A 26,384-nucleotide genomic window follows, 5' to 3' on the forward strand; every position below is an offset into this window, starting at 1 on the left:
TTACCAGGCGAAGTTACTTTCTCCACGGTGCCCATTCGACTCCGCACAGGATCTCTGCACAAGGTGACCATTTCCTTTCTAGTACTGGACAAAGCTATACACCCTGTGGTCCTGGGATTACCGTTTTTAAAACTACACACTCCACAATTTGATTGGAGCACTCTACAATTGTCCCAATGGGGCAACTCCTGCCATAAGAGATGCTTGGAGGTCGTGTCCCCGATGCCCTGCCTGGTTACCACAACTTCCCTTCCGGGTCTCCCACCACAGTACTCCTCGTTCCGGGATGTGTTTTCCAAAAAGGCTGCGGACACTCTACCTCCTCACTGATCATTTGATTGTGCTATTAACCTATTGCCTAACCCTGAGCCTCCCCGCAGAAGGGGCTACCCACTTTCGCTAACAGAAACAAAAGCTATGTCCGAATATATACAAGAAAATTTGGCAAAGGGCTTCATTCGGCCTTCCAAATCTCCTGCTGGAGCAGCCTTTCCTCATAGGGGAGCTGTTCCAACTCCTTTATCATTTTGGTTCTCCTCCAAGAACTTATCCAAACCTATTTTAAACCCAGCTACACTAAATGCACTAACCACATCCTCTGGCAACAAATTCCAGAGCTTTATTGTGCATTGAGTGAAAAAGAATTTTCTCCGATTAGTCTTAAATGTGCTACTTGCTAACTTCATGGAATGCCCCCTAGTCCATTATTCGAAAGTGTAAATAACCGAGAAATATCTACTCGTTCAAGACCTCTCATGATCTTAAAAACCTCTATCATATCCCCCCTCAGCCATCTCTTCTCCAAACTGAACAGCCCTAACCTCTTCAGCCTTTCCTCATAGGGGAGCTATTCCATCCCCTTTATCATTTTGGTTGCCCTTCTCTGTACTTCTCCATCGAACTATATCTTTTTTGAGATGCGGCGACCAGAATTGCGGCACCCCAACCCCTGACGACCCTTCATCGTCGAGGTCGACGCTTCTGATGTCGGTGTTGGTGCGGTACTCAGCCAGCATTCAGCCAATCACACCTTGCATCCATGCTCCTTCTTCTTCCGATGATTCTCCCCGGCTGAGTGTAATTATGGAATCAGGGACAAGGAATTGCTGACAATTAAACTAGCCTTCGAGGTGTGGCATCCCTGGTTCGAAGGGGCGCAGCACCAGATCACAGTATACAGAAAGCACAAAGGAAGGCGATCTATAATAGCCGTCAGGATGAAAAAAAAAGAATAGATGCCTGTAGTCTAAAATCAATCCTTTATTGAAGTGGAGACACAAGGGTAGCCCGACTCTGGCCGAGTTTCACCATTTCAAACGGCTGCCTCAGGGGCTTACAACAATCTTCTTGAATTCATTAGTTATGTATGAACTAAGAATGTAGGGTGATCATATAGAGAGCTGTATGATCTCTTATACTGCTCCGTCTTGAAGCGTTCGCAAAAACGGATCTCCACTTGTAAAGACAAACATGTTTTCTTTACAAGTGGAGATGTAAAGACAAACATGTTTGTCTTTACAAGTGGAGATCCGTTTTTGCGAACGCTTCAAGACGGAGCAGTATAAGAGATCATACAGCTCTCTATATGATCACCCTACATTCTTAGTTCATACATAACTAATGAATTCAAGAAGATTGTTGTAAGCCCCTGAGGCAGCCGTTTGAAACGGCGAAACTCGGCCAGAGTCGGGCTACCCTTGTGTCTCCACTTCAATAAAGGATTGATTTTAGACTACAGGCATCTATTCTTTTTTTTTTTTTCATCCAGATCACAGTATATACTGACCACAAGAACCTTGAGTACCTGCACCATGCACAGCGCCTCAATCACAGACAGGCCCGCTGGTCTCTCTTTTTTACTCGCTTCAATTTCCTACTACGATACCAGCCAGCTAATAAGAATACTCAAGCCAACGCTCTCTCTCGTTCGTTCACCACAGAAGATATTCCGGATGTTCCATGACACATCATTGACCCAACTAAAGTTCTCCTTTCTACCAAGCTCACAGTGCCCTCTGGGAAAACGGTGGTTCCCCGACCACTTCAAAAGAAAATCCTCCACTGGGTGCATGATTCCTTGCTGGCAGGCCTCCCCGGACAAGCTAGAACTCTTTCCATCTCCAAAGATTCCATTGGTGGCCAACCATGAAGAAAGACACTCAAGCGTATGTGGAATCATGCCCCACTTGATCTCGTCAGAAGCTGCCAAGGGGCTGTCCTTGGGGTCTCCTACAACCTCTTTCGGCACCCAGTGAGCCATGGATCCATATAGCCACAGATTTCATTGTGGACCTCCCTCCTTCCAGTGGCAACACCATTTGGGTTACCGTGGACTGATTTTCAAAGATGGCTCACTTTGTGCCGCTACCTGGTCTTCCCTCAGCCCTGGAGTTAGCGAAATTGTTCATTCGCCACATCTTTCGCCTCCACGGACTCCCGAGACATATACTCTCAGATTGGGATGTACAATTTACAGCCAGGTTTTGGAGGTCCCTGTTTAAGAAATTTGATATTGCTTTAGACCTCACATCGGCCTATCACCCACAGGGCCAATGGTCAGACAGAGAGGACGAACCGAACCCTAAAGCAGTTTCTTCGGGCATATGTGAACTCTCGGCAGAATGACTGGTCCGACTTACTACCCTGGGCCAACTTCACTTTAAACTCACACCAGTCTGCATCTAACGGGTCATCACTCTTCCAAGTAGTATATGGATGCCAGCCTCTGCCTCCTCTTCCACTACCTCTGTCTGTATCTTCTCCAGCGGCACAGGTGACTGCACAGGAGTTACATCAGCTCTGGGACCACACCAAACTACTTCTACAGCAAGCTGCTCAAAAGTCAAAGAGATTTTATGACGCTCATAAACGGGCAGCTCCTCAGTTTAACCCTGGAGACAAGGTGTGGCTTAGCACTCACTTTATTCGCTTGAAACTACCTTCAGCCCGCTTCGCTCCCCGAAACATCTGACCTTTTCCTGTTCTTCGCCGGCTGGGACCGCTCACTTACAGTCTCCGCCTGCCCACATCGCTCAAGATTCATAATGCCTTCCACATCTCACTGTTAAAACCTCTCATCTTGTCTGAGTTCTACAAGAAACCACCCGAGCTCCAACCTCTGGTGTCTGAGGAGGACATTATTTATCAAGTACAGGACATCTTGGATGTGAGGAAGCGCGGAAAGCGATGGCAATACTTGATCTCTTGGGAAGGATTTGGCCCGAAGTGATATAATTCATAACTCTGGTTCAGAACTGTGGCTCATTCAGCCATTCCCAGAATCCTCAGAGGGCTGATTCACACTGACAACTGCTGAAATATAGTGACTTTCTGACTATCACAGATTCAAAGGATGTAGAAGAGTTGGGAAACTTGTGGCTCTGCAAAGCCTATAATTAAAGGCCAGGAAGGCATCAATGACAATATTTGCACTACAATACAGGGAAGCTTGGTTCGCATGAAGCCAAGATGCAAGCTTTTGTCTTACAGATGCCTATCTCAACGACAGGAGCCAGGTGAAAAGAAGATTCTTTTAAGGTTACAGTTTTAATTAAAGTCCTGGCGCCAGCAAACGGAATTCAGGCCTATTTCCTATTCAGAACACAGACTTGCTATCTGTTTACATAACACAGCGGATCAAGAGAAGATCAGAAGAAACAAAGGGCATCAAAGCCATGTTGATAAAGGAACTTTTATGGTGGGAGGATGGACAGGTTTAGTTGGTGAAGAATTCTCAGGGTGGGGGAGTGATCCTCACAAGCATTTTCTATACATGATAGATTGTCATGACAACAGCATAATGTGTCTCTGTAAAAGAGTCTTTGGGCAGTCATGTCATTCTGGAAACTTCGGCGGTGCTGTATGTTTAACTATAAAAGAAGGATCACTTCCTGGATCCTATGAGATGCTTGTTATTTGAAAGACGAAGGGCACCCATTATATAGCATCTCCCAGGAACACTTTTAAAAAAGCCAAATAAAATGTATTTTATACCTTTTACTGAGTCTAAGTGTTCTTGCGTGCCTGGCCCTGAGTCCAGAAATTATGGACAGAAGGAAAACAGCTGGGAACCTGCAGTCAATATCCTTGACAAAGACCAGATCCAACAGTTCCATGCTTCTCACCCAAAGAAGCCCAAACCCCGGGGAGGGGCACTAAGAAAGGGGGTACTGTTATGCCCGTTGGTCGCAGACGGCTGCGACCGCTGTTGCTCAACTCTTGCTTGACTACACTGACTCCTCTGGGTCGACTCGCGCCCTCCGCCAGCTATCACCGGTCTACACGCCTTGGTTCCTGGGCCCCCCTGGACGGAGTGGGCACTACCGACCGCCATCTTGCCCTCGGAGTCTCTTAGGAACGCGTGCGCGCTACCTGGCCAATCTTATGCACGTCATGGCAGGAACCTCAGGGGCATCCCCCTCGGATGACATCATTCTTCAAGGATTCTTAAGCTGGCTGGCCCTGCCTACCTACAACTTGGCAACGAGTTCCCTCCTTGCTGAATCTGCGTCGCTCGCTACAGACACTTGTTCCAGCTCCTGCTTCCTTGGCGTGAGACATTCCAGGCACCCGCTACTCGGGGGCCCTTCCTGTCTCTGGCTATCCGCTCCTTGGAGTGCCTTCTGCCTAGGACTTCTACCTGTCTCGTTCCCCGGGGCCTTCTCTGGAACTTTCACTCTACTACAGTAAATACCCCACTCTGCAGACCATTGCCATACCATTGCTACTGAGGAATCCTCATTGGTGTACCCCGCTCTGTGGACCATCGCCGTACCATTGCTACTGAGGAACCCTCATCGGTGTAACCCGCTCTGCGGACCACTGCTGTATTATCACTACAGAGGACTTCTCTGTGGGTGTAACTCACTTTACAGACCCTGGGGCTCCCCAGTGCCTGTGTGTCTTTCTGTCACACTCCCAGCTCCGCGGGCAGTGTCACTCTACTTCTCTAATAAAGATTCAAGGACTCTCAAGCTAGTACTGACGTCAGCTCCCTGTGCTGACATTCCGTGACTCCATCACCAGGGGTCACTCTCTTTAGCTTCCTCTGCCTCTCATCTCTCTCTCCAGCACCTGTTGCCCTACGTACCTCACAGCTGAGACCTCGCTTCCCGACGGTGAGGCTCACGGGGCTCCTCCCCGTGGGCGGTACCATCTCTCCCCTTGGCCCAGGGCCCACATATTCACAAATCCTAACACTTAAGAATAGGAGAGTTCTTCCGGTGGGGAGAAGGGCTCTGGTGGCTCTTCTGGCGGGTCAGATGGCAATCCGGTGGATGAACCTGGGGAGCTCAGGGGTGAGGCTTCCGAATGCGAGCTTGGTTGGGAGGGGAGAACTGCGGTTGGGGCGATTTTCCCACCTGCTGAACCGTTTACCTCTGGCACTGGAAAAGGGATTCTTCCTCTGAGGGACCTTCTTCCGAAGACAAACTTGCTGGCGGATGCTCCTGTCCAATTGACTCCAGGGAAAACAAGAGCCCAGTGAGGACTGCGGAAATCTCGGACATTGCCTGTTCCGCCAGAGTGCTTCCCACTGAAGTTGACAAGCCTCAGAGTTCAACTGCTCCTTTCCTAATTTAGGGGTGTATCTGTGCCCTGATGATGTGTGGGGGACTGCGGGGGACTGCAGCCATCAGTATATCTGAATCCAATCCCCTGGGTCGGTGGCTTTGAGGGCCCGCCTCCTGTAGTATCTTGGGATGTTTGGTTAGTGGCTTCTGCAATTGATGGAACATCCTCTTACGCTTAGAGGCGGATGAGATGTCTAAGTAGACTCTGTGTGAGGAGGTGGGAGAAATTTCTGAGTCCGGATAATCAGAGAGTGGGTTGACATTGGAGAATCCCATCTTGCAGAGCTCCTCCGGGCTGAAAACTACTTGCGGGTCCTATTCACATCCCCACAGCTTGTACTGTTGTTGTTTATGCCGTGACTCTGCATTCCTATTACTTTGAGTCGGTGTGGATGTCCTTTGTGTCCGCTGTGCTGTGGGTAGATATTTTGCATGCGTCAATGTCTTGTTTATCTGGTCCTGCGTTGAGATGTGTAGACTGGGCATCCTTGGATGCATTGTGCTTCAGCGTGATGCACCGTGCATCCATGCATTGGTCTCCCAACACATGCGTTTTTTGCTTAGTCTTCGACGCATGGGTCAACACAAGTGTTGAATCCTTTTGATGTTTGGCGCGCTTCGCCATCTGTGCCAGCTGCAACGCCTTTGCAGTTGCATCAGGCTGGCGATGCACCTGGACCCAGGTCTATGATGCATTAACTGATCCCAAAAACTGTGGCAAGTCTTGGAGCAGGGATAGCACTGGGGTGGCAAGCACTGTTCGGCTTTGGGTGCCCTTGCTTTATGGTCTCAAAAAGAAGGTCCTATTTTGCTTCTCCGGGCGGTCCATCTTTGTCCCGGGGAGGAGAGATGCTTTGATGGCGGGGCATAGGAGCCATCACCTCCTTCCCTGAGTTGCATGGTCTTCTGGGTGCATTGTCTCTGGGCCCGCGGCGACATACGACTACAGTCATGGCATGCTAACTGGTTATGATTAGGGCCCAGACAGACATAACAATAGTTATGTCCATCCATGATATACATTACCTTACCACACTGGCAGTATTTGAAGCCAGGCGGTTTGGGGGCCATGTTAGCACTGAAAAGTGCTTTTTTTGGAATTCTGAGCGAAGAAGAGAAAAAAAAATTCAAGGAGAGAAGAACTCTGCATGAGGATGGAGGCAGAAGAAACAGACAGAAAAAGATGGCGCGTGATCACGCGGGAAGATGCACACAGTTGCAAGGAGCAAAACTCTGTGATCGCTAAGAGAAGCTCCGCCTCAAGGCTGCCAGGGGACATCCCAGACAGCATGGCTAATTCAGCCCTGCTATCATCGGGAAAATGTTGTGACAATTATGCATCAGATTTGTATATATTGCATCATTGTGCATGTTAAATAATGTGAATTTATTTTGAAGAATAATACTAAAATAATTTTCCAGTCTTACTTGTGTGTCTAAAATAATCCACATAAGACTATAAGATTTGCCATACTGGGTCAGACCAAAGGTCCATCAAATCCAGTATTCTGTTTCTAACAGTGGCCAATCCAAGTCACAAGTGTTGTGCGTCCCGGCCGGCCCTGCTCACCTTGCTCTCCCGTCCACGAGCTCCAGGCTCTTCTCCTCCGCAGTCGCAGTCAGTTCGCAGTGTCCCCGGCTCCCCCGCTCCCAGTCTCCTGTACAGGCCTCACAGCGGAGCTCCCATCGGGGCTCTGTGTCTTCGGCGCCCTCGTCCCTGCCCCTAGGCACACACGCGGCCAACCTGCAGCCCTTTAAAGGGCCAAAAGCGGGAAAACACCGGGAGGCACACGCTGATGACATCACAGAACCACCATATATAAGGCAGGGCTCAAACCCATGATCCCTGCCTTGGCAATCAGGTCATACACTCCGGTGTTCTCTAGTTTGCCTGTTCCAGTGTCTCTTGTTCCAGCGTCTCTCCATCCCTGGTAGTATCCTTCGGACTGATCTCATGGTACTGACCTCTGCCTGTTCTCTGACTACTCCTGATTGCTGCCTGGACCTGACCTCTGCCTGTTCTCCGACTACTCCTGATTGCTGCCTGGCTCTGACCTCTGCCTGTTCTCCGACTACTCCTAATTGCTGCCTGGCCCTGACCTCTGCATGTTCTCCGACTACTCCTGATCACTGCCTGGAACCGACCTCTGCCTGTCTACTGACTACTCCTGATTGCTGCCTGGAACCTGACCTCTGCCTGGCCTGACTACTCCCGGACTGACTACAGGTACTGACCCCTGCTTCGGCTGACCATTCTGGACTGATACTCTGGTCTTGATCCTCACTATCCACTCGGACACTCTCTTCTGGCCTCCTGCGACCTCTGGACACTCTTGCCTGAACATCGACCGTGCACCCTTGTTCGTGGTGGGCACTCCCCTGCGCTTCCTCTCTAGGAGACCCTGCGAGGCCCACCTAAGACCAGGCGAACCGGGTAACCAAGTCTCAACCTGAAGGAACCCCGGGTTGCTATTGGCGAAGCTCCAGCTAGCCCCTGTCTCCTCTTGTGCTCCGCCTCCTGGTGGCAGGCACTCTCCAGGTCCAACCGGAGGGACGTACCAATCCTGAACCAGGCCAAGGGTCCACCTCCAGCGCAAAAACAAGTACCTGGCAGGATCCTAAAAGGTCAATAAATTCCATGCTGCTTATCCCAGGAATAAGCAGTGGGATAAGCAGTTCTAGTAAATCCCCTCTTTCACACTCCACCTAGAGAATCGGAGGATTCCCTTCCCCCCAACCATGCTTCTTGCACCCTTTGATCTAATCCTCTCCCTCACCATATCTGGGAACTTTTGCGTTCTGGATACTCTGATATTGCTATTGATTAATAGGAGAGGGAGGTTGAGGAAGGAATATTGTATATTACCTTTCTCTGTTCTAACCCTTCCCTGCTAGTCCACACTCTCTGCCAACACCACCACAGAGCCCCAGCATTCTTCTCCTCCTTCCCACCCTGAATACAGCATTCTCTTTGCTTCCACTCCCATTTAAGTCACAGCCCCCTGACTTGTGCTCCCTCACTCAACCCTCAGCTGAGACCCACATCCTGGAATCATAGCTGTAGGCTGAGCTGTGTTGTTGCACCTCTCTCCAGTTTCTCCCCAAATGCTGCCTGCAGTGTGTGTGCTCCAGACTGACCCCTCCCGCCCCCTTCTCCTGTTCCCTTCAAGCTTCTTGAAGGGAGAGTGGCTGAAGCTGTAACGAAAAAGGCATGGAGCTTTTTAGTTTTGCCCAGAAATCTGGCAACTGATGCAAATTCCCTGAGTCTCTGGGTGAAATCCGGAGAGTTCCCAGGTATGTCCCTAACTCTTCTCCCAGTTGATATTCAAAAGTCATTTCTCACCCCTCCTCTGCAGATCCCACATGCCTTCTCCCTCTGCCGATTCTTCTTCATCACTCTCTTCCAGTCTCTGTACTGATCCAGATCAGCAGGAGGAAAATAGTGGTGGTGCCTCAGGCCACATTTCACCCCAGCCAGTAGGCCCTTGGTGGCAGAGGAGGAGAATGTGACCCAAAGAACTGCTGCTCTCCTACTCCTGCTGGCTTGAATCAGTGGGGGTGAAGAGGGTTCTGCATGAAAGGATTAGTAGCAGAGAGGTGATGCAAAACTGCATATGCATGCTTGGCCATTCACTGCACTCCCCAGGTAGATGGATGGATGGGTGGATGACAAAGGAGAGGGGATAGAAGAGGAGGGGGAAGAGGAAGGGGAAGAGAGGAGGAGAGAGAGAAGATCCCCTCTCTATAACCCTTCACAACCTGATACAGATCCTCTCTCTCTTTCACTGACAATGCACCCCCCCTAACCCCTGCCTGCCTCCTACACCAGTCCCCGCTGTTCCATCTGATTCTCCCAAACCCAAGGCAAGTTTCCCCTTTCTCACCTCCCACAGCCAATTCTCCCCTTCTAGATGATTCCCTTTTTTCTCACCGCCACCCCCCTCCCAACCTCCCCTTTGCTGGAACATCCCAGGAAAACAGTGGTCCAGCAATATTTAAACCATATACAAATAGTGTAATTCTACAGATAATATGTTTAGGACATTAAAAGCCTGCTATACTAAAGGATTTTTCTCATTTTGTGTCTAATGGAAAAATGCTTAGTACATAGAACTATAAAAGATAAATTATCTCTTTCCTGGTAAGATTCACAGCTTTTTGGGTTTGTTTTTTTTAGAAAGCATGCAACTTGTTTACCTCAGGTGGAACACTGTCTTCTAAATGGGGGTAGAGAGCCAAAGGGTGTTCAGACAGGCCATATTCTATCTCAGCAATGAAGTCTCTCCTGGCCTGCTGCAGTGGAAGAAGCTTGGAGAAGCATGCCTGGTGTGCCGTAAACCGTTTCCTTGATTTCTTCTTGACTTCACCAGAATCCAGGGGTACATTATTCAGAAGAGGGATGGAGCCCATTGTGCGCTTCACAAAGGTTTTGTCACATGGGACTGGATAGCCGTCTCGGAAGTCGTCTATTCCACTCTGTAGGAACTGCCAGCGACGGCCATTGAGAGCATCAGACAAGTAGAGCTTGTCATTCAGCCCCTTCAGGTATTTTGGCAATAGTTGTTTCTTGTACCTGTCAAATAAACATCTCTTGTTAAGCCTAAAAGCAAAGCATGCCGAGCAGAAACTTTTAATCCTACTGCCAGTACAAATTAACGAGGTTGATATTCAAAAGTCATTTAGACGGTTAACTTAAAAGTTATCCGTCTAAATGGCAAAACAGGCATATTCAGTCACTTTTCCAACTAAATTCTAGTCGGATAACTAATTTAGAATTTAGCTGTATAAGTGGGAGTTGACCTGGGGGAGGGCAGGCCGCATTTCGGGGAGGAAATGCCGATATTCAGCATTAGCTGGAAAACTTATCTAGCTAACTCTTATCAGGCCACAGACCTATCCTAAAGATAGCTAGTTAAACTTATCTTTAAGATAGCGGCATATACAGTATCTTGATCACGCTACTGAATACACCTTGCTTGTTAGCCGGATACTGTTATTCGGCTAACTAGTCGAGCTGTAGAGCGGCTAAAAATTGACCCTTCAAGATTTAAGTCTTCTATTCTAAGACTGACCATCTGTTAAAACTTTCAGTGCTCAGGTTAGTTATCCAATTAGGGGGTAATTGTCAGCCCACAGAAAATCGAGAAGGATGTATGCAAGTAACTCCAGTTTTCAAAGTGGATTCACGGGAATAAGTTCGCTTTGAAAATTATCCCACCAAACCTACCCGCACAAATTGCACCTGTTGGAATGTGTACACATATCTGTGAGAACATGTGCACGTTGAGGTCCATGTTCAGCCACTGGGTGGCTGAGCTAGTTAGCCAGATAAACCTACCCAGCTAACTTAGCCTGGATATGCAGCGGTGCAGCTGCACCACTGAATGCATTCAGCTACCTAAAAGTTAACAGGAGAAGTCTAGAACAGGCCTACAGCCTGTTCTAGACTTACATACATTCAAGTCACACCAACATACATTCAAGTCACACCAACACCCTGGTCAGCCAAGCAAGAGACCTCGGAGTTATAATTGATAACTAGCTAAATCTAAAAAAGTTCATCACCAACACAACCAAAGACTGCTTCTTCAAACTTCAGGTACAAAAAAGACTCAAACCGCTACTGTACTTTCAAGACTTCAGATCGGTACTCCAGGCCATTATATTCTCCAAATTAGATTACTGCAATTCCATTCTGCTAGGCCTTCCCACTTCTTCCACCAAACCGCTTCAGATGCTACAAAATTCGGCTGCTAGAATTTTAACAAACTCCAACAGAAGAGACCACATCACACCCATCCTGAAAAACCTGCATTGGCTCCCAGTAAACTTTAGAATTCTACACAAGTGTCTCACCATCATCCATAAAGCTATTTACAACAGAACACCCATCGATATACACTACCCACGCACACTGCACTTCTCTTCTAGACCATTCAGAGAAGCCTACAAGGGCTCGCTACACCCCCCCCCCCCCCCCAGCCAAATCCACACACCTCTCATCCACCAAAGATCGAGCCTTCTCGACAGCGGCGCCAACCATCTGGAACGCCATGCCGCCGACCTTAGACAAGAACCTTGCATTCTGACATTCAGAAAGAAACTCAAGACTTGGCTATTTCTACAAGCCTTCCCTGATCTATGACCGCCCCAACTACAATAACTCGCCATGGTCTTCCAGTTGACGTACCCCATCCCTGACATGGCTTCTGACTCTGTATTAATTAGTTCCGAGTTTTATGAACTGATACTATTTAGTCAGGAACATATGATATTATTACAGCCCTGAGTATATGATATTATTTATATATTTGATAGTATTCAGTCCTGAGTACATGTTATTATTATAGTCCTGAGTATATGACTAGATATTATTTATTTCTGAGTTAGCCATGCCTCTGGCTCTTCCTCCTCCCAATTCAAGTGCCCCTGTTTTATTGTAACTTTTGTTCACTTTGTTCTCTCTTCGCCTATTGTTCATGTTGATGTTAATGTTATTGCACCATTGTTTCTTGTAAACCGATATGATATGATTGGTATCATGAATGTCGGTATAAAAAAAGCCCTAAATAAATAAATAAATAAGCAAGCCAGAGTCAGCTGGACAAGTTATCCACCTGAATATCTGAGTTAAGCCAAATAAGCTGACTAGCTAAATTGACTCCTCCAAGTTATACCCCTCCCCGCCTGCCACTTAGCCGGCCAACATTTAGGCAGATAAGTTGTCATCTGGCTCAGTGGTGGCTGCTGATCTCAGTCAAAACTTATCTGGCTACCTGGGGCCGAAAACAGCACCTCGTAATTTTTGAAATCCAAAAGTATGCACACAAATGCAAATCCATCACCAACTCCACCCCCCCAAGGATGCCTCTGCTCTGTCCAGGTAAACTTAACATAGGAACATGATATTCACCCATAGGTTTACCTGTACATTGGGCAGACAATTTTGAAAAGGCCATTTCTATGCATAAAAAAACCTCTTTTACATTTTGAAAATTACCCTATGAAATGTCCACTCGTACCCTATGTATAGAAATCGAATACAGATATGTCTTACATATAAAATTTGATACTTCATTAGGGTTTGCCTGTATGTTTTAGTAATAAAATGTAAGCTTTATAGTGGGCAGTTCACTGTAACTTCACTTAAAAGAAGCTCATGCTATGCTAAGTATTGTTTTATTTATTTTTGATGAAGCAAAACAATGTCAAAACAAGGGGCACTGTCATATTTTACCTAGATTGTTCCTCAGTTTTGTGCTATACTGCAGGCTGCACTTACTGTACAGAGCATTGTAACGAGAGGAAATATATAACACAGAGGTGCGTGCACAACCCTGGTCCTCAAGGGCCACAAACTGATAACTAAGACATGCAAAGTAACTTGCTTCTCAGATTAAATATATGCAAATATGCCTGATGAATAGATATTACGGTTACCTAAAAACAAAGGTCTATTTATAGATTTGAGGCTCAGGTACAAACTTCAAGGGAGATAGGCTGCAATAGTGTATCGTGGGAGGCGGCTAAATATAGCAGGGAAGGGGGTGTCCCTGTGGCATTTGGCCCCTCCTCGACAAATTAGTGCAGCATTACCGGAGTGCAATTTTTTTTTTTATTGCATAACTTTCCCTTCCCGCATGGCGACAGATCTTATTCTCCACCCCCTCCCCTTCAAATCGCAAAGTGACACGATAACTGCCCAGTCCATCTGAACCCGCGTTCCAAATAAAAAATATCCCTGCTCTCTAGTGTTCCCATTTCCTCCCACCCCAAAAAGTAGAACCTTACAAGTCGGGGGGGGGGGGGGGCTTATACACCCCACCCCTCCCCCTATCCCCAGTACCTTGCCCGGGGCTCACACTAGCCCTAGGCCCAGCCTGTATCATTTTTCAAAATGGCACTGTCAAAACCTGGGGGGTGGGGGGGACATTAGACACCAAGGAAGTTTTTTTATTTGGAAAGGGGGTTCAAATGGAGAGGGGGATGGGGAGCTATAGTGGTACGTTGGGATTTGAAGGGGAGGGCGTGACGGATAAGGGCAAGAACATCTTTTAAATTAAGTTACAGTGAACTGCCCACTATAATGGGCAAACAATAATGAAGTATAAAATTTGACAAGGTACTGGAGTTAGGGTGAGGGGCCAGGGTGTACCAGCCCCCCCCCCCCCCCCCCCCAGGATCCTACTTTTTGGGGTTGGTAAGGGGAGAATAGGATGCGGGACGCTAGACACCAGGGATGTTTTTTATTTGGAAGGAGGGGTTCGGTTAGGATGGGAGGCTATCGTGTCACTTTTGGATTTGAAGGGGAGGGGGTGGAGGGTAAGGGCCATCACCACGTGTGTACCTAAAGGTTATTTGCCTGGAGGCCCAGTGCCACCTCGTTAGGCGGCAGCAGGGTATGGGGGGAGCTGGCAGAAGTCGACATCAACCTCTGGAGTAATTCGTTATGTCTTTGGGGGAGGGGTGTATTGGGCACCTTGGCTTTTCAATTTTTCCAAGGGAGCCACAAGGACCTGCTCCCAGGGGAACTTTATCTAAACCTCCCTCTACAGCAATAAAATAATGCACCTGACTTTTTGCTAAGTCAGCCGCATTATTTGATTTGCGTTGGATTGCCTATGCATAAACTGCTTTTCATGTATTAGGCAATTGTATGCATGCAAAGCAGCTAATTTCCATAAGGGTAGGAAATCTTTGTTTATATTGCACGAGTTCACTCGATAAACGGCATTTTAACAAGTGTTAGATAACGTTTACCCCATGATATCATCATATTATTTCATTTATGCTGACGATGTGCAACTCATATTCTCTTTCTCTGACTCTCTCCAAACTGTTCTACAAAACTGGGAATCATGCCTTTCATCCATCAACCAACTCCTCAATGACATGCACCTGGCTCTAAATCCCAACAAGATTGAACTATTAATCATATCTAATAGGCAACCGCTCCCAGACATCCCACCTGCATACTCATCCACCACTTTCCCCTCGCACATTCACAATTTAGGTGTCCTTATTGATAATCATCTTACTTTTAAACCATACATTAAATCCATCATAAAGGAATGCTATTTTAAGCTACAAACGATAAAAAAACTCAGACCACTGCTACACTTCTCTGACTTCCGTACAGTTCTCCAGTCTATTATTTTGTCTAAAATAGACTACTGTAACGCACTCTCTTGGCATTCCCGCAACACACACCAAGCCATTACAACTATTACAAAACGCCGCCGCTCGGATACTGTCAAATTCTAAAAAAAGAGACCATATCACCCCCACACTTATCGAACTACATTGGCTCCCAATACACTCACGAATTCTTTATAAAGCACTCTCCATCATCCACAAAAGTCTGTTAAACTCCAACCTCAATTGGATCAACCCCCCCCTCCTCCCTCGCACCTCCAATAGACCCACCCGCCCAGCCCTCCAAGGAACCTTACGTGCCCAACCCATCAAAACTTTGAAACTCTCCTCTACTATAAGCAGAGCTTTTTCTCTCGCCGGCCCCACCATATGGAACTCCTTGCCTCATGATATACGCCTGGAGACATACACACCCAAATTAAAAAAAAACTGAAAACCTGGCTCTTCCAGCAAGCCTACCCCATGTCACCCCCCCACTACTTCAAATCCTCTGTAATTTCCATCGATCTATGACCAAGAATGCCTTATGTCCGCTGATTTTTGTACTTGTACATTGCCTCTTATGTTTATAGTTATGTTTATAGTTTGTGGTATCTATTTATTCATTTATTCATATTGCTTTACCTAGCCAGTATTATCCCTCTCCCTGTTTAGTGTATTTATTTATTCGGTTATATGTAAGGGCTCCGCCCAAAAGTTAATTGTATTTTTCTGTTATATGTAAGGGCTCCGCCCAAAAGTTCTTGTTCTTTGTGAACCGATGCGATGTGCGAACGGATATCGGTATAGAAGAGACTTTAAATAAATAAATAAATAAATAAATATTATAGTAAATCTCCCTCTTAGAGTATAAGGGCAATACTTACAGTACCTAGAAAGTAATCCATTTTAAAGTATTTATTTATTTATTTAGATTTATATTCCGCTTTTTGCACTTTTTTCAGTGCTTCAAAGTGGATTACATTCAGGTACTGTAGGTATTTCCCTATCCTCAGAGGGCATCAGTTAATAAATCAAAAATTTAAATAAGGCGGTACATCTCTAGTATATGACAAAGAGTCTAAACATTCCAGATAGTGAAGAATTTTTGCTTATCTGAAAACAGTGTTCTCAGGTGATAGCAGGATGAATCAGCCCTAATGCACAGGTTGGAGTCATCTGATGGTGCTAACATGGAAGCAGCACTCAAAGCTGAAAAACAGTCTTACTGAACATGCACAGGAGTTCCCATGAGCAGCTGCTGCCTTGCAAGTCCCTCAGTCTCTTCCACATAGTAAGCTTTAGTGAGGTAGTTTGCGATCAAGGAAAGCAAGAAGGTATTTAGTGTGGCTGATTCTTCTTGCCTGTTTACAGGTAAGCAAACTTGTTTTCTCCATCAACAAGCAGCCATAATGCATGAGGAGTCCCAAGCTGAGGGTGGCACTGTAGAACAATTACTGAAAAAGCAACCTAGACTGACCAGTTGAGTATGAACAGGCTGTGCAAAAGTACTTGTCTCTTCATAACATGCCATCCAGACAGTGGTGGGATGTGAAGGTACGAACTGATGACCAAGTAGCAGCTTTGCATTATGTATTCACTGAAGTTGCCATGGCTCTCACTTGATGAGCCTTGACAGAGTCAGCTGAGTGCACTGTTTAACCTGTGGTTGGACGCGCGTTTTGGATGTGCGTCTACAGCTCCTTATGCTATAAGGGGATTAGCGTGTCCAAAACGTGCGTCCAACCCCTCGCGAAACTAATAGCACTCATCACATGCAAATGCATGTTGATGAGGCTATTAGTTATTCAACCCAGATCTAAAAAAAAAAAAATGGCTGCCAGACCCGCACATTTTTATGCTCAGAAAAGTGTGCAGAAAATACTGCTTTTCTGTACATCCTCCGACTTAATATCGTGGCGATATTAAGTCAGAAGAACCAAAAGGTTAAAAAATAAATAAATAAAAGTGCCAGCAGTCAGATTAGGGAAATGGACGCTTAATTAACGAGCATCCATTTTCCTAACCCATGGTTGTGCACCGGTTAGGAAAACGGACGCTCGTAAAATTGAGCATCCGTTTTCCTAACCCAATGACAGCCACCTCTGCTGGGTGCCCGCTGCCAAGAAGGCGCTAGGGATGCACATTTGTCCCTAGCACCTCCTTTGCAGTGCGACCCCTCATTTAAATATTGCATGTGCACCCAGGAGAGGTGCCTGGGCGTATTGGGAAAGCGGGCGCTCAGCACTGCGCGCCTGCTCTCCGCACTCATTTATTGCCTCGGCCCCAAAGTTCGCTTAGCAACGGCCTTTCCCAATCTGTTTAGATCAAAGGACACAAACAGCTAAGAAGCTTGACGCTGTGATTGAATGCTCCTTAAGTGATAGGCCAGGGCTCTCTTACAGTCCAAGAAGCGAATACCCTGTTCTCCTTTGTGTACATGCAAGCTTGGAAGGAATGTTGGCAGCGTTATAGCTTGTTTTGTTTTTGTTCTCAAGTTATTTATAGATTATTATTTTTCTATTGTTCACAAAGAATATGACTTTCATCTTCCTAAGGACACTAAAGTTCAGAGACTATCTACTGAATAATACCTTGTGAAGCAATACTCCACTATCCTCAGTTACCACTGACAGCACAACGTTTTCCACACCCCCTTGTTGCCACTGACTCTGTTGACATTCCAGACTCTCTCTGATTATGCTGTGCACCCTCTGCCTCTAGGCATGGGAGAAGAGACATTAACAAAACCGTCAAACTTTACAGAACTCTATGCATATATTGACCACCTTAACCTAATTTCCACAGAAGTGAACCACATTAGCACCTATGTGACTAGGAGAATTCTACAAACTGTTGAAAGCTCATTGTTCATGTTTCTGCACGGGAGAGTTTATTTGGCTCCTCACCTACTGCTGATCGTGTTTTTAATTTTCTCATTCATCCTACTATTGTTTTAATTATTATACAAATTCTACTTTCCACTGTTATGATTTTCTTGTGTTCTAAGATGAAATCGATATAGATCTCTATGCAATGCATATCCCATAGGTTATCACCTGCCTTTTAGTTGCATTATGCTCTAATTGGCTATGGTCTCTCTTGGCATCTGCCTCTGAATCCAAGCCTGGTCCAGTTTTATTAATATACTGCTTCCCAGATTCAGCTCTAATATAGTATTACTTCTCATACTGACACATCCTCACTCATGCATCATATTACTTTGAACCTTCAACCCTCTAATCAGAAAGCCCTGCATCTCTTATGCACTCCTCATTCTCTCTATGATGGACAGTGAGGTGGGTTAACCTGTCCAGTAGCGGCTGCCATCATAAGACATCAGGTTTAAACTCATAAATAGCCTTTACCTCCATGGTGATGAAGAATGCATTGTGCAAGACAGAGGAACCTGTTTGAAATAGCAGGATACATATTGTTGGAGGGTTAGAGGCATGGTTACGTCTGGCATAAATGCGGTGTTATGCTATTGTCCACTGCTGTATGCAAGGCAGTCAGCTCTCTTAGGGGTCAATGCAATAAGGTGCGCTATTGTTGGCACGTGTTTTTACTCTTGTTTTAGTGTGCATTTTTCTATGGTAAGTTAACTCTGGTCTTTAATAGGGGTTCTAACTCCTAAAAAATGCGCACTAAACCAGGAGTAAAATCCGGTGCTAAAATTAAAGAGGCATGGAGGAGTATCCTAATGGTTAGAGCAGCAGACTACAAAACTAAGAAAACCATAGTTCAAATCCCAGTGTTGTTCCTTGGGTAAGTCACTTTATCTTCCATTGCCTCAGGTACAAAACATAGACTATAAGCCATCTGAGGATATGAAAATACCTACAGTACTTGAATGTAATCTGCTTTGAAATGCCAAAAAAAAGCAGAATATAAATCAGATAAATAAATAGCATTGGTTCAGGCAAATCCCATGCAAAAAAAAAAAAAAGGCATTACCTATTCTCCAGAAATAAAGGGCAAACAGCTTAAGGCACATAACTCCAAATTCTAGTGGCCATGTTATGCTATTGCTGTGCCCAGCGTGGTAGTGTTTAGCTGCTTTTGACAAACTGGATACAGCAACAGAATAAATCTGGCTTCCAGAAATGTAAGTTTACTCCACCTCAGACCCAGGAGTTTAAGTTCAAGTGTAAGCTCTCGGCGTAGGCATCTACAGTTGAACAGTGCTGTAGATTTTGACTGTGGCATACTCTTAACTGTAGATGTCCAGGATACACCATCTCAGACTGACTCGAGGACTCCTGAGCTGTATCTACGTAAGCTTCCTATGCTGACTTTCCCTGGCTCCTACCCTGGGCCATCATCTCCAGCTCTCCCTGTTCTCTCAGTCTCTCTCTCTCCAAACTCTGTTGTGCTGTGCATCTTACAGCTGAGATCTCGTCTCCCGATGGTGAGGCTCGCGGGGCTCCTCCCTGTGGGCGGTGTCATCTCTCACCTCAGCCTAGGGGCCCACACTCACGCACAAGTCATCACACCCTGAAGGACTTCTAGTTCATTGGAGCTATGGAATCACAGTGCTTGCAGGTATATGAGCATAGTCACTTCATGGCATATAAAGATTATTTCATAACAATTCTTGTAACCACTCTATAATGCTCAAATGCTTTATAATTTACCACCTCATGAAATCACTAGGGATATTGCTCATCGATACAACAGCATTACCTAAATCCTCAGACAAGCCTTCACAACCACTTAATTTCTGTTAGCATTATTCATTCTGGCCAGGTGGCCTGTAGTACACCCTCATTGCTATTCTATTCCCCATCTCACATGGAATTTCTATCCATAAAGATTCTAAAATGCATTTTGTTTCCTGCAGAACTTTTATCCTGTTTGACCCAATGCTCTCTTTAACATATAGTGCCATCCCTCCACCAATTTGATCCATTCTATCATTAAAATAGTTTGTACTCTGATATGATAGTGTTCCATTGGTTATCTTCATTCCACCAGGTCTCCGAGATGCCAATTATATATACATTTTCATTCAGTGTTATGGATTATAACTCTCCGTCTTATCTTTTAAACTTCTAGCATTTGTGTACAGACATTTCAAAGTATGCTTTTTATTTGAATGAACAACTTGCTTGTCAGTTAACAGGGATAATGTGGACTCTTTCTGCTATTTATTTAAAGGTGCCTGGGCAACTTTAACATTTATTGCAACCTCTCTACTAGGTTCCTCTAATTTCCCTGTTCTGTTTGTATCCTTCAAAGATATAGTACATAATTCCAAACCATGTGCTTCTGAGTGACTGTTAGCTTTCCCTCATCATCTAGTTTAAAAGCTGCTCTATTTCCTTTTTAAAGGTTAGTGCCAGCAGCCTGGTTCTACTCTGGTTAAGGTGCAGCCCATGCTTTCGGAAAAGGCTGCCCCTTTCCTAACAAACCTAAAACTCTCTTCTCCTCACCATCATCTTATCCATGCATTGAGGCTCAGCCAACCTTCGCAGTCCTGCATGTGGAAAAGGAAGCATTTCTGAGAATGCAACCTTGGAGGTTCTGGATTTCAATATTTTACCTAAGAGCCTAAATTTAGCCTCCAGAACTTTCCTCCTCCACCTTCCTATGTCATTGGTACCCCATGTACCATGACAACCAGATCCTCCCCAGCACTCTCTAAAATCTTATCTAGGTGGCATACGAGGTCCACTATCTTCCCACTAGGTGATCATCACACCCACCAGCGACCCAACTGTCTACTTTCTTAATGATCAAATCACCCACTACCTTGGCCTTCCCTCCTAGTCATGACCACTGGAGACAGACACATCCTTGATGGAAGAGGATAGAGAATCACTTGGAGGGCAGGTCCTATCTGCAGGATCACTTCCTGCCACACCAAAATGATAGACTCCTGTCAGGTGACCTTACTCCTCCAAAACAGCACAAGAGCTGCTAGATTGAAGTTGGGATCACTCTAATGTGTCCCTGAAGGTCTCTTCTATATACCTCTGTCTGCCTCAGCCCTTCCAAGTCTGTCACTATAGTCTCCAGAGATCAGACTTGTTCTCGAAGAACCAGCAGCTCTTTCTGTCGGTATATAAAATAAATAAATAAATCAATAAATAAATGTACACATACAACCTCTCAAAAACAGGAGTGGCACACAGTGCAATAGACTGGAAAGCCTCGCTGCTGGTCTTCTGTCTGCATCTTAATTTGTTGAGCTGATAAAGTCTTAAAGGCTGGTAAGGAGTAAGTAGGTCTTAATTTATGTAATTAGGATTTTTTAAATTATTAGGTGACAAAATCTATGGTTTTTAAACTTGATAACTAGTGAATGACCAGCAGCAGGACTAAAATTAGTCAATCACTAAAAATCAGAGATAATTTAACATTATTTTAAGTGACTAATTGACTTATTATGAAAATGTTCCTCTCAGTGGGGGTGATAATCTATATATCCAAAAATGAGACAGGATGGGTGGGTAAGAGGGTGGGAATCAAACTAGTTGCCTAGAAAAGTACTTTCACCTTCTCAGATGAAGTAAATCTATTTTCCTACTGTACAGACAATTCTAATACAGACAACAGCTTCCCTATGAGGAAAGACTAAAGAGGTTAGGACTTTTCAGCTTGGAGAAGAGACGGCTGAGGGGGGATATGTTAGAGGTGTTTAAAATCATGAGAGGTCTAGAACGGGTAGATGTGAATGTTATTTACTCTTTCGGATAACAGAAAGACTAGGGGGCACACCATGAAGTTAGCATGTGGCACATTTATCATTAAAAACCAGGATCACAGTGGGCTCTGGTAGAATCAGACCTGTAACAAGGAGACACACACAGTATCAAATGCAACAAGAACATAAAGCCCTCCCTATATTAATAACTGAAGAAGTTCTAGAGAAAAACATTGACGTGTTACCAGAAAAGAGAAAATACCAATGCATGCAGAATTTCAAGATCCATAACCAAAAGAAAAAGCTAATTGAGATGGATAACTCTGTCATCAATGGCACAACTGCAAAAGGAAAGAGTGAAGTGAATAACAAATCTCAACTAAAGTCTCATAAGGAGTACAGGAAAAGCAATAACCTTAAAGAGAGTACCTGGAAAGCTATGACTACAAATGCTCATAGTTTGGGAAATAAAATCCCAGATCTGCAGGCCCTAATGACGGAGGCAGAACTGGACATCGTTGCTATCACAGAGACATGGTTCACAGAATCTCATGATTGGGATACGGCAATACCAGGCTATAACTTGTTAAGGAAGGACAGAGTGGATAGAAAAGGGGGAGGTGTGGCTCTTTATGTCAGAAATAATATCCAAGCATCTGAGCTGCAAGGAAGTTGGGGCAAGGAAGAAGCACTATGGGTCGACCTAAAAAAAGATGATGGAGCATCCATTTATATTGGAGTGGTTTACAGGCCTCCAAACCAAAAGGAAGAGCTGGACAGAGATCTGGTTGAAGACATCCATAAGATAGGTAAGAAGCGGGAAGTGGTGATCATTGGTAACTTTAATATGCCAGATGTAGATTGGAAAATCCCATCTGCAGAATCTAAAAACAGTAGAGCAATAGTGGATGCCATGCAAGTATCTTTGTTCAAACAAATGGTATTGGAACCCACGAGAGAAGGAACTATACTCGACTTAGTGCTCAATAATGGAGATAACGTCTCTGATGTCAAGGTGGGCGCCCACCTCAGCACCAGTGATCATCAAATGGTATGGTTTAATATCACTAAAAGAATATGGAAAAGAAGCACAAAGACCAGAGTTTTACAGTTCAAAAACACAGACTTTGAGGAAATGGGGAAGTACCTAGAGGAAGAACTAAATGGATGGGAAAATGAGAGAGATGTGGATCAGCAGTGGACCAATCTAAAAGGAGCAATCGCCAAGGCAACTGCTCTATATGTTAGAAATGTAAAGAAAAGCAAAAGAAAAATGAAACCTATCTGGTTCTCAAAGGAGGTAGCTGACAAAATTAAAGCTAAAAGAACAGCATACAAGAAATATAAAAGATCCCAAAGGGAGGAGCACAAAGAAGAATATTTGATTCAACTGAAGGAGACGAAGAAATTAATCAAGTTGGCAAAAAGTCAAGCGGAAGAGAGGATTGCCAAGGAGATAAAATATGGTGACAAAACATTTTTCAGATACATCAGCGAAAAGAGAAAAGTCCAAAGTGGTATAGTGAAATTGAAAGGTGGAAATGATCAATGTGTGGAGAGAGATGAAGAAATGGCAGAAATATTAAACGAATACTTCAGCTCTGTGTTCACTAAAGAAGACCCTGGAGAAGGACCATCTCTACACAACAAGAAACTGGAGGGAAGTGGAACAGATGAAAATCCATTTACAGTAGATAATGTATGGGAAGAGCTAAAGAATCTGAAAGTGGACAAAGCCATGGGGCCTGATGGGATTCATCCAAGGATACTGAGGGAGCTCAGAGATGTGCTGGCGGGACCGCTGTGCGACCTGTTCAATAGATCCCTAGAAACGGGAGTGGTGCCGAGTGATTGGAGAAGAGCGGTGGTGGTCCCGCTTCACAAGAGTGGGAACAGAGAGGAAGCTGGTAACTACAGACCGGTTAGCCTCACTTCGGTGGTGGGAAAAGTAATGGAGTCACTGTTGAAAGAGAGAATAGTGAACTATCTACAGTCCGGAGAATTGATGGACCAGAGGCAGCATGGATTCACCAGAGGAAGATCCTGTCAGACAAATCTGATTGACTTTTTTGACTGGGTAACCAAGGAATTGGATCAAGGAAGAGCGCTCGATGTCATCTACTTGGATTTCAGCAAAGCTTTTGATACGGTTCCGCACAGGAGACTGGTGAATAAAATGAGACGCTTAGGAGTGAGTGCTGAGATGGTGACCTGGATTGAAAACTGGTTGACGGACAGAAAACAATGCGTGATGGTAAATGGAACTTTCTCTGAAGAGAGAGAGGTTTTAAGTGGTGTACCGCAAGGATCGGTGTTGGGACCAGTCCTGTTCAATATCTTTGTGAGCGACATTGCGGACGGGATAGAAGGTAAGGTTTGTCTTTTTGCGGATGACACTAAGATCTGCAACAGAGTGGACACGCCGGAAGGAGTGGAGAGAATGAGACGGGATTTAAGGAAACTGGAAGAGTGGTCGAAGATATGGCAGCTGAGATTCAATGCCAAGAAGTGCAAAGTCATGCATATGGGGAGTGGAAATCCGAATGAACTATATTCGATGGAGGGGGAAAGGCTGATGTGCACGGAGCAGGAGAGAGACCTTGGGGTGATAGTGTCTAATGATATGAAGTCTGCGAAACAATGTGACAAGGCGATAGCAAAAGCCAGAAGAATGCTGGGATGCATAGAGAGAGGAATATTGAGTAAGAAAAGGGACGTGATTATCCCCTTGTACAGATCCTTGGTGAGGCCACACCTGGAGTAATGTGTTCAGTTCTGGAGACCGTATCTACAAAGAGACAAGGACAAGATGGAAGCGGTACAGAGAAGGGCGACCAGGAAGGTGGAGGGTCTTCATAGGATGACATACGAGGAGAGATTGAAGAATCTAAATATGTACTCCCTGGAGGAAAGGAGAAGCAGGGGTGATATGATTCAGACTTTCAGATACTTGAAAAACTTTAATGATCCAAAGACAACGACAAACCTTTTCCGTCAGAAAAAAATCAGCAGAACCAGAGGTCACGAGCTGAGGCTCCAGGGAGGAAGACTAAGAACCAATGTCAGGAAGTATTTCTTGTAGTGGATGCCTGGAATGCCCTTCCGGAGGAAGTGGTGAAGTCTAAAACTGTGAACGACTTCAAAGGGGCGTGGGATAAACACTGTGGATCCATCAAGTCTAGAGGGCGTGAATAAAGTGGAGGCATTCAAACACTGCACGGAGCGGCAGTAGCCACAGTGGCATTCAAACACTGCACGGAGCGGCAGTAGCCACAGAGGCATTCACGGAGCGGGATGCCAGTGGCCAGTAGTTGGTGTTCCACCTTCACGGAGCGGAAGGATGGAGGGCTGCTATTTCCAAAAAAAAAATAAAACAAAAAAATAAAAACTGGGGTGGGTAAGAGTATGGGGCAAGGGGGTGGCCTGCTTGTTACAGCGGTTGCTACCCCTAATTGAGCTGGATGTCACTTGGTTGCAGATACAGAGCTGCTCTCTAAATTGGGTGGAGGGGAATTAGGGCTGGAGGGTACTGGAAGCCAATAGTAACAGGTGGGAGAGAGAAAAAGGGAAAAAAATGGATAAAGTGCGTAGCTTGCTGGGCAGACTTGATGGGCCGTTTGGTCTTCTTCTGCCGTCATTTCTATGTTTCTATGTTAATCGGAGAAAGTTCTTTTTCACTCAACGCACAATTAAACTCTGGAATTTGTTGCCAGAGGATGTGGTTAGTGCAGTTAGTATAGCTGTGTTTAAAAAAGGATTGGATAAGTTCTTGGAGGAGAAGTCCATTACCTGCTATTAATTAAATTGACTTAAAAATAGCCACTGCTATTACTAGCAATGGTAACATGGAATAGACTTAGTTTTTGGGTACTTGCCAGGTTCTTATGGCCTGGATTGGCCACTGTTGGAAACAGGATGCTGGGCTTGATGGACCCTTGGTCTGACCCAGTATGGCACGTTCTTATGTTCTTAACCTTACAACTAGTAGACAATATAAACAGCTAGTAATAGTTTAACCCTCCAAGAATTGTGCTATCTTGCTTTAAGATTTAGCACTTTTTCTCAGCAAGTCCAAACTTGCTGGGAAGAAGCATTTAAATCTCATGACTTCTTAAATTCCTGAGTAGCCTCTTTCATGTGAAGTTTTATCAAATACTTTCAAAAATTCAGGTATACTATGGGAACCAGCTAACTCTTGTCCACACATTTGTTTACACCTTCAGAGAATTCTAGAGGTACATATTCAGTCACTGGATAGCCAAATTAGCCAGATAAATTTATCCAGCTAACTTTGGAGGTATATTCAATAGTGCAGTTGCATTACTGAATATAGCCAGCTATCAAATTTATCCAGCTAAGTTTAGGACAGCAATTTGGCACGACCAGACTTAGCTGGATAACTTAACCAACTCACTCTGAATATCAGAGTTCGCTGGATAACTTAGCAGGCTAACGTAACTCCTCCCCAAAATGCCCCGGAACTCTCCTATTAAATTATCCGGCTAAATTTTATCCTGATAATAAGATATCTGGCTAAAATGTAGCTGGATAAGTGCCCAAATATCATTCATTTATTTATTTATTTATTTGTTTGTTTGTTTGTTTGTTTGTTTTTTAAAGCTTTTCTATACCGACCTTCTTGATACAATCAAATCAGGCCGGTTTACATGGAACAGCGGTATTAAAAGGATAACCTTAACCAGAAGGAGCAAAAAGTTACAATAAAACAAGGGAATATAACTGGGAACATGAAAAAGCAGAGGAGGGAAAGAACTAAAAAAAAAATGAATACAACAGAAGAGATGAGGGTGCAAGAGAGGCCTACATATGCTTTGATCTATGGCAAGACAAAGGTATGGCAATGCTAGCCTGGATTAGGGGAAGGCTTGTCTGAATAACCATGTCTTAAGTTTTTTTTTTAAAAGTCAAAAGACAAGATTCTTGTCTGAGGTCCGGGGGTATGGCGTTCCAGATGGAAGGTCCTGCGTTCCAGATGGAAGGTATTTTAGCCAGATAACTAGTGAGTTATT

General features: G+C 45.0%; 1 protein-coding gene across 5 annotated transcripts in view; it reads right to left on the bottom strand.

Annotated features, from left to right (window-relative positions):
* Nucleotides 1-26,384, bottom strand: part of FAM47E (family with sequence similarity 47 member E) — a 184,174-nt gene that overhangs the window by 156,404 nt on the left and 1,386 nt on the right. For all 5 annotated transcript variants that reach the window (XM_029599863.1, XM_029599893.1, XM_029599872.1 and 2 more), the window contains exon 2: nucleotides 9,768-10,143. In XM_029599863.1, the coding sequence (XP_029455723.1) occupies nucleotides 9,768-10,143 (376 nt within the window). The remainder of the gene's footprint in view (nucleotides 1-9,767; nucleotides 10,144-26,384) is intronic.

Source organism: Rhinatrema bivittatum, chromosome 1 (assembly GCF_901001135.1).
Source record: "Rhinatrema bivittatum chromosome 1, aRhiBiv1.1, whole genome shotgun sequence".
Taxonomy (NCBI): domain Eukaryota; kingdom Metazoa; phylum Chordata; class Amphibia; order Gymnophiona; family Rhinatrematidae; genus Rhinatrema; species Rhinatrema bivittatum.